General features: G+C 34.2%; 1 protein-coding gene across 2 annotated transcripts; it reads left to right on the forward strand.

Moving 5' to 3' along the window:
* Positions 1-2,580: 2,580 nt before the first annotated feature.
* Positions 2,581-9,121, forward strand: LOC109003453 (protein PHR1-LIKE 3-like). Of its 2 annotated transcripts, none has more exons than XM_018981586.2 (7): positions 2,581-2,714; positions 2,793-2,996; positions 4,896-4,972; positions 5,239-5,293; positions 5,903-5,981; positions 6,392-6,458; positions 8,504-9,121. In XM_018981586.2, the coding sequence occupies exons 2-7, from the start codon at positions 2,807-2,809 to the stop codon at positions 8,936-8,938; spliced, it is 903 nt and encodes a 300-aa protein (XP_018837131.1). In that variant the 5' UTR covers positions 2,581-2,714; positions 2,793-2,806; the 3' UTR covers positions 8,939-9,121. The 2 variants fall into 2 exon arrangements, with proteins under 2 accessions (XP_018837131.1, XP_018837130.1); XM_018981585.2 differs by having other exon boundaries at positions 2,582-2,714; positions 6,389-6,458.

Below are 9,121 nucleotides of genomic sequence, written 5' to 3' on the forward strand. Positions count from 1 at the left end.
TGTATATAGGTATTGTAGCTTATCATCATCATTTGCTTGAAATTACACAATTTTTTTTTTTTTCTTTTGCTGTTGGAATTACTCATCACAATCGCATACATGAGATCTTGGGTTTTCGATCACAACTAGTTATAATGTCACTTGCATTATTACTCTGATCAGTACAATAATGATATAAACTTCACATTTCATTTCATTTTCATATAAAGTATTAAATATTTTACTTATTTAGATTTTAAAAACAGTTAATCTACATACAATTTTTAAATAAAAATTATTTATATAAATTCATACAGTTATATTTTAAAAAAAATTAAAATTATAATAATATTATTTTTAAAATGATAAATTTTCTCTTTTTACTCTTACTTATTAATGGGATTGAATATTTAGAACTGCAAATAAAATTTCAATTTTAAAATTAAAATTTGAGTTGTAATTTAGTTGTTCTTCTATCCTATTGCTTTCTTTTATTTATTGTTTTACTTTAAAAAATCATGTTTTTTGGATTTAAAATATATTTTCATAAGTTTGTTTGAGTTGGCACTCGGCAGAAATCCATTGGCTTTAGCATGACATTATTAAAAGAGAAATATTTTAGATATAAAGAGATATCATAAAAATAAATTTACAAATTAACGTGATTTGATATGATACGTTAATTTGTAAAGTTATTTTTAGACTTCGTTTGGATGGATAGATGAGATGATAAATTTGTAAACAATATTGAAATTGTTTGTGAATAGCAGTAAAATAGTTTGAATTAAAATTTTTATTAGATTTTGGGAATGGAGAAATAAAAAAGTTTAATAAAAATATTATATTTAATACAATATTGTTAGAATATAATTTTTTAATATATTTTTTGTTTTGAAATTTGAAGAAGTTGATTTTTTTTTTTATGTTTTATATTAAAATTTGAAAAAATTGTAATGATTAGATGAAAAAACATGAAAGAGAAATTGAAAAGTATTTATGTTTGAGTAGTGTTTAAATGTTGAGATAAGATTAGATGAGATCAACTACTTATCCAAATCGAACTTTATTGTAAAATAGATTTAATGTATTATATAAAATGATATTAATTTATATTTTTTATTTTTTTGTAGAATCTCTATGATAATAACATTTATTTTAATAAAATGCGATAAGATTCCGGTACTGGTTCAGACCAAAAGAGTGTGACATGAGTTCATTTAATATGGGTGCGAATTTAATACTTCACTCATAAACTAATATAAGAGGACAATTCTATTCCTTTAATTTTATTTTTTAAAAAAATAGAAAGTAATTTTTATTTGAGTAAGGGGGATGGAAAAAAACTACCGTGGAACGTAGAACATATAATAACAGTAATTACAAAAATAATATTAGATATAATTATGAGTTGTGCAATATCGTATACTTCTTTAAAGAAAAGTATAGTCTATTAATAAAAAATTAATTTTTTCATATAAGGTTCTGTTTGGATAAAAAAATATTTTATCTTATCCCATCTTATTATTATAATTTTTTTAAATTTTAAAATAAAATATAATAAACAATTACATTTTTTCGAATCTAAAAATAATAATAATATTAAAAAATAATATTTTATTAATACTTTATTCATTTTTTTATATATAACCATATCATCTTATCTCACTACACTCCTAACCCATATCATCTCATCATTACAATTTTTTCAAATTTCTATACAAAATATAATAAACAATTCAATTTTTTCAAATTTCAAAATAATAATATAACAATATGTTATTTAACTCATATAAAATTATCTTATCTCACTATCCAAACAAATCATAAGTCTCATATTTACCCATTTTATCCAAAAATAGTGGGCGACACATTAAACATAATTTTTATTAAGAAAAATATTCTAATTATAAAAAGATTATACAAAATCCTCAAATTACTAAACTTATCTTAACTTTCAAATTTTAAATTGAGTTTAACATCCTAACACTTAATTCTCAAATTATTAAACTCATCTCAACTCAACTCAAAACCTTTTTATACGTGAGACCTACAATTTTTTTTAACTTAACATATTTTTATACATGAGATCTACAATCTTTTTCAACTTTTCATAAAAAATATTAAATTTATCTTAACATTTAAATACACTTTTAAACTCAATTTAAATAGATTCTACATAACTCTCTTTACTATTTAACTCATTATTATTCATAAAAAAAAATAACTTCAATTGAATTCAATTGAATATCTAAATGCATTCTTAATAAACGTCAATTTATAAAATTATTTTGTATAATTATTTTATAAATATATCCGTACACTTTTCCTATTTTAAAAATAAACACAGAAGTAGAAGATGCCAACCAGATTACACATTGCCACATCTTTAGGCAGTTTTTTACGAGTCCCTCGTACAGTCCCACACTCCCTATCTCGGACCAGACAGAGCACAGAAAATGGAGAGAGAGAGAGAGAGAGAGAGAGAAGGGGGGGGGGGGGAGAGGGGGAGAGAGAGAGAGAGAGAGAGGGGAGACGAGAGAGACACAACAGGACATCGCTGTCCAGCATCTGCATGCCTCGTTCACTATATATTTATAATTATATATATATATATATATATATATATATAGAGGTGCTCTCTCTCTACTCTTACGAAGCACTGTTATCTTTTTCTTCTTCCTTTCTTCTCTCACCAATTCAATTCGGGGCTCCGAGCCCCGAGCCCCGAACCCCAGGTACCCCATCTCTCTCCAACCGGATCTTTCTAGTTTCTTGATAAATTCTGTCCTCGCTTACTTCTTGGGTGTTGCCAGGGAAGCCTTTGGTAATGTATTCAGCCATTCACTCGCTGCCGCTCGATGTCGGGCACGGCGAGTTCCAGGGATCTCTGGACGGGACGAACCTACCCGGCGACGCTTGCTTGGTCCTCACTTCGGATCCGAAACCCCGGCTCCGGTGGACTGCGGAGCTCCACGAGAGGTTTATCGACGCTGTGACCCAGCTCGGTGGCCCTGAGAGTGCGTATACTTTGAACTAGTAGTCTCATAATATCACTGTTCTTGGTCGTGGTTGTTTTTATTTATTGTTTAGATATTTTTTTCATGGTTTTTAGATTTTTGTGGTTTTTGATTTTGTTTTGGCTACTCGGTTCTTTTCACTTGCTTGAATCTTGGCGCTTAAACGTGTTTCATTTTTTTTTTTGTTTCCGTGGATAAGATGTTTTTAATGCGTTTCTTTTGGATAACGCTGTATTATTTAGTGTTGATGGTTTTGGATGTACTTTTTGGTTGTGCTGAGTTTAGGTGATTTTAGGAGTGTGATTTCCATTCTTGGCAGGCAAGATTTCTTATTTCTACCTTTTTCGTTTTTCTTTTCAAGGTTGACAGCATGTTGTCCGTCAGTATTTGTATCTTTGTCATCGTTATTTTTTACCAGTTCAGTTGTTTTGTGAGTGTACCTCATAAATTATGACCATCTTCACGCTGATTTCTGTCAATTATACCTCTCTTGAGTCTCTCTCCCTCCGGAGGACTACACAACCATATACAGTACACTTATGTTATATAATGATGATAATATGATAATGATTCTTCAACGAAGCTTCGGCTCAATTTTTTTCCACAATTGTTAAACATAATTGTTAATGTACTTCATTCCAAGTTTCTCGGATACTTCAACAATGTGTAGTACCACCGCAAGGATGTGTTTTTGGAACCGTTTTAGTCAACATATTGTTGGTCTACATAGTTTAGCTTCAAGACAAATTAGAGTAGCTGTAGAGCCTTTTTTTTTTTTGTTTTTTGTTTTTTCCGTGGTTCCATCGTTTTATGGGGATTTCGAGCAAATCCTTGTGTCCGAGTTTGCAACCTGATTATGCTCTCTCTATTGAATCATTTCAATAAAACTCATATTATTTGTTATGAGTTCTTGTCATAAAAAAATTAAAAATACCTATAAAAAATTCATAGCAAATTAAAAAAAGAAAAAGAAACATAAATTAAGTTTGTCTACGTGATTAACATAGTTTCTTTTGTGTACTTCATTTGTACATGTAATGCTTCAATAGAAGACCCAAATCACATGACCTATACTCCAAAAGGACTAGTCAATAATACAATTAGAGCCTCATTGGAACCTTATAAAGAGCAAGAACTTCTCATTCTCCAGCAATATGAGATTCCATACATCACCTGTCCTTATCTTTATTATATGGAGTATCACAATCTACTCCCTTAAATTCCTGACGTCCTCGTTTGGCTAGTCCGTCGTAAGTAGCACGGCTTAAGTCCCACATTTCTGGTTGAGATTTACTCTGATATCATTTGTAATGTCCCAATGGAAGACCCAAGCAATGTGGGATCTCATACATCACCTACCCTTATTCTTATCATATGGGATTCACAGTACGCAAGGATTATAATTATTATTTTTTTTTTTGGGGGGGGAGGGGGGCAATTTCCATGTACATTAAATTTTGAGGCAAAAAAGGGAGAGTTTTAAATTATAAAAAAATTTTGGGGGGCCACTGGTGGTAGGTTCCTAATTATATTACTGAATTTTTTTTCCAGCTTGGCTCTTGAGTTCAAAGGAAACATATTGGGACTTATGCTGAAAAATAGATTTGAAGCTTGGAAATGTCCTAGTTTGGGAAGTGGGATATACCCTCCTACTCCAGTCTTGATCACCTAGAAATTCTACTGATTAATCACTAATAGAAATATGTGAAATCTAAGTTTATGAACATTTGTTCAGGCTTATGGTATTCGGTGCTCAATTTGTAGACGGTGCTTTATATTGAACACTGCTGAGCACATCTGCTTTTGTTTGGCTTCTGTGTTATGGCATCTAGTTTCTCTTTGGTTTTAATGATAAACTGTTGATCAAACTGTCGGGTGCCGTGTTTATGTGCTTTGCAGAAGCAACACCTAAGACTATTATGAGAACAATGGGGGTAAAAGGGCTCACCCTTTATCACTTAAAATCGCATCTCCAGGTTTGTTATTATTATATTCTCTTCCCCTTGAGCCCGTTCTTCCATTTGTTTTCCCTTTTTTTGGAAAAATGATCCAAAAAATTAAGGGGGAGAGAGATGTTAAGTGTTTGAGACTTGGATGATACCAAACATCTGGAGCACACAATTCTGAACTCAATAGTTTATCACGTTTGGCTACCTCCTGGTCTTTTCCTGCACCATAACATGTGTTTATCTGGTGTTTTGTATATAAAGCTTTTTCAGTCCTTGATGCCCTATTCTTGCAGAAATACCGCTTGGGGAAGCAATCTTGCAAGGAATCTATTGAAAGCTCTAAGGATGGTATTTACCTTAATCTTACTTACAGATTTAATTTTCCACACTATTATATGTTATGCCCTGCCCCCTCCCCTTCCCACCACACCCAAAAAGGAAAGAAGCATTGTTTGTTGTACAGATTTTTTAAATGTCTTGACAATTCCTTACTAAATAGAAGGAAACTACCAGTATATATGAGAATGTCCAACAAAAGGAAGAAACTTCCAGAAAACCCAGGGAGAACTTTTTGGCATATTTTGTCACTTAATTGAATAAGATGAAAACTCCTTATTCAGCAGATGCATGCCTGGGTTTCTTAGATAGAAGTTCTCACTTATATATGTTCTTTTCAGGACAGTTAAGATTTCTGTTAAATGCTCTTTTTATTTTGATTTGTCTTCTGCAGCAGCATTTTTTTTTTCGTAATGCATATGTTTAGGTTTTAACAATATGCATGTCTAGAGAAATTCTGGAAAACTACTTCTTGTCAACTGTAAATTACTTATAAAAACATTTGGGGAATTTGTTGGAAATTGGAAGAAAATAATATTTGCCTTTGAAGATGATACTGGTGACAAGTATTGGCATTTTAATTTCTTCTTGATTAATAATAGTCTGCAATTGGAATTGCAGCTTCGTGCATTGCGGAAAGTCAGGACACTAGTGCATCTTCATCGCCATCTTCAAGAATAATGGTGCAAGATTTGAATGAGTATGCCATCTTTTCCATGTTTCTACCAGAACTCTTTAATCTTCTTTTAGGAAAATACTTTTTGCACCCACAAACTGATACCCAATTTGTTATATGCTACCTAAACTACCGAAGTAGAGACATTACACCCTCAAAGTTATAATGTGCACTCTCCGTTAAGATCCGACAGTTAAGATTGTGGCACATTACTTATTTATTGCCATCTTAGCTGCTAGAATTGGGCGAGATGTTCTCTTTGATAAAAAGTGTTACCTGGATGGTGCAATGTCTCTACTTTGGTAGTTTAAGTATTACATGGAAAATTGTGTATCAGTTGGAGGGTGCAAAATGTGTTTACTTTCCCTTAGTGGTTACAGAACCTGTAAATCCTATCTTGACATGACGCTGCACTTTTATCCTTCTGACAGCAGTTATCAAGTTACTGAGGCATTGCGAGTACAAATGGAAGTCCAACGAAGACTGCATGAGCAGCTGGAGGTTGGTTTTTTTTTTTTTTTGTCTGTCCCGCTATGAAATGCAGCTTATTAAGTTTTAGAATAGTATTTAATGACTTTGACCACGTATGGAATTCATTACCCACATGTATGCGTGGCCATAAGGAAGTTAGATGACAGACCACATCTGAGAATTTATTTTTTCAAGAGGAACACCTAATTAGAAATAGGAAAATAAAAGATAAGAAAATTATAGGCACAGCCCATTACAATCTATTGAAGCTACCCAAAGGAACAAAGTATTAAAAAAGAAAGTTTTAAGCTTGTCTAGCATCTGGTCATGATCCTCAAAGTCCCATCATTACTCTTGATCAAGGGATCCTACCACCTTTGGACAAATACAATCTCTTCCAAATAGCAAATCGGCACTCAAATCTTCTCAATCACGCAATCTCAAAAGACTGTCTTGAAAGAGGCGTCCATGGGGGAGGCCAATGCATTTCATAGGCAAAAAGGATACCTTGCATCCCAAAATGGTAGTCAGACTGTCCACACTAGAGACATTACCCACAGGAACCAACTCTGACTTGGTTAAATCTGTTTTCAAGCCTGAAGCAGCTTCAAAACATAAGAAAATGGCCCTCAGTGTAGAGATGAATCAAGTTTGCCCCACAAAATATCCAGGATCATTTGCAAAAAATATGTGAAATGTTTAGCATATCAAGATTATTTACTCACACTGAAAATCCATATAGAAAATCTCCATCAACAGCAATTGGTAACATTTTGTTTGAGAGCCTTCATAAAGATAATGAGAAGTAACGGTGAAAGGGGATCTCCTTGTCTCAAACAACGGGAGTTGCTAGAAAGCCAATACAGAAAAGCGCACTGACAATGTGCTATCCAAGTTCATTTCTCCTTAAAACCACTTCTCTCAAGCAGATGATGAAAGAAAATCCAAATTCACTTGATCATAGTCCTCAATATCTAGGGGTTGACTCAAGTAAACCCCTAGGGGTTGGCTAAGTGGTAAAGGCCTTGAGTTTGGGAGTATGCTCCCCCTAGGTCTAAGGTTTAAATCCCCTTGAGTGCAAACAATCTCTAGGGCTATCGGATTGAGGGATTTTCCCCTTGAATTACCCGAGGTGCACATGCGGGAAACTCATTGCTGAGGGCTTGTGCACCCTCGGGATTAGTCGGGATGCTGTTCCTGGACACCCGGTGCCAATAAAATAAAATATCTAATTTGCAAAGCGCCCTGGCTCTCATCTTTCTGGTACTATCCTAGGCTAAGCTCCAAAATAGCCAGCTTATCTAGGCGCTCATAAGCAATGAACTCAGAGTCTAAAATTTGCCTACTTCAGGCATTCATTTGTGTGTCCGAATGGCTCTATAGTTTCTGTCACTAATCATATTTATTTTACTTTGTGAATTGCACTTTCTTCGAATGACCCCAAAAATCCTTTTACTTCATCTTGGATAAAACTACCCAATAGTTGAAGATATATGCATAAAGCTTATTGTAAGCTAAGCGAATCCGATGCAACTTACTGAACAAATGTGCCCTTAACCTGACATACACTGTATTTTGACTCTCCTTTTATATATTTGCTACCTAAGTTTTCAATTGCTTTGCCGAGCCAAAAGATGCATATGTATGCATAAAAAATATGGGAAGGCCATGCCTTGAAGATAAAACAGGGAGTGCGGTGAGTGGAGAGGTGAGAAAAGGTGAGAGAGAAGCATGAAGGCCCCGTTTTGTGACTGTATGAGATTTTGGTGTAAATGGACGCAAAATGGATCCTTTCTACCTAGCATAAGGTTATTTATAATGAACTCCATATGCTTTGCCTGAGCATATGTGCTGGGTGACCCATGATACTCTCTCTAAGAATGAGAGGCGTCTAGTGGTTTACTAATGGGCGTTTATCTCGTGAATCATGTATACAGTCTCCTTCAAAATCCCCCAGGCATGGCATACAATACTATTATGTGTCACATTTGTCCACTTAGATGCCCTCGTCTTGAGATCCATGCCGTAAATAAATTGGCTTGCAAAGCATTACTCAACGGTTTTCTTCAAAGCAGGTGCAGCGTCATCTGCAACTTCGGATTGAAGCGCAAGGCAAATACCTGCAGTCAATACTGGAGAAGGCTTGCAAAGCTCTCAACGACCAGGTTGCTGAATCTGCTGCTGGGCTTGAAGCTGCCAGGGAAGAGCTCTCAGAACTGGCAATCAAGGTTTCAAATGACTGTCAAGGACTGGATCCTCTCGAAACCATGAAAATGCCCTCCTTGTCGGAAATTGCTGCAGCTTTAGACAACAATAACACTTCTAATCTGCCTGCTCGAATTGGCGACTGCTCTGTTGAAAGCTGCTTGACATCAACTGGAAGCCCAGTTTCTCCAATGGGAATGGGTTTGAAGAAGAGACCAAGGCCCTTATTTGGCAATGGAGACTCATTGCCCTTGGAGGGTAACATGCGGCAAGATATAGAATGGATGATGACTAATATGGGATGAATGGTAGGATATTTCCTTGATCAGAATGTGAAACCTTAATTCTTTTCTTTCATGTTTGGTTGATCTACATGTTCTAACCTCTGTCAACTGTTTCATCAGTGGTCTGTATATTCTTGAATCAGATATTTTAAATGTGGCAAATGCCTTTATTTTATAGTCGAAAAATTACATTACTTCTCCATC

The sequence above is a fragment of the Juglans regia genome, chromosome 7, assembly GCF_001411555.2.
Source record: "Juglans regia cultivar Chandler chromosome 7, Walnut 2.0, whole genome shotgun sequence".
Taxonomy (NCBI): domain Eukaryota; kingdom Viridiplantae; phylum Streptophyta; class Magnoliopsida; order Fagales; family Juglandaceae; genus Juglans; species Juglans regia.

Bases quoted from the DNA above. Each gene is read 5' to 3' on its own strand.
- LOC109003453 (XM_018981585.2), top strand. From the start codon at position 2,807: ATGTATTCAGCCATTCACTCGCTGCCGCTCGATGTCGGGCACGGCGAG. The intron at 4,973-5,238 runs GTTTGTTATTAT...CTATTCTTGCAG, and splicing joins ACTTAAAATCGCATCTCCAG to AAATACCGCTTGGGGAAGCA. The intron at 6,459-8,503 runs GTTGGTTTTTTT...TCTTCAAAGCAG, and splicing joins GACTGCATGAGCAGCTGGAG to GTGCAGCGTCATCTGCAACT.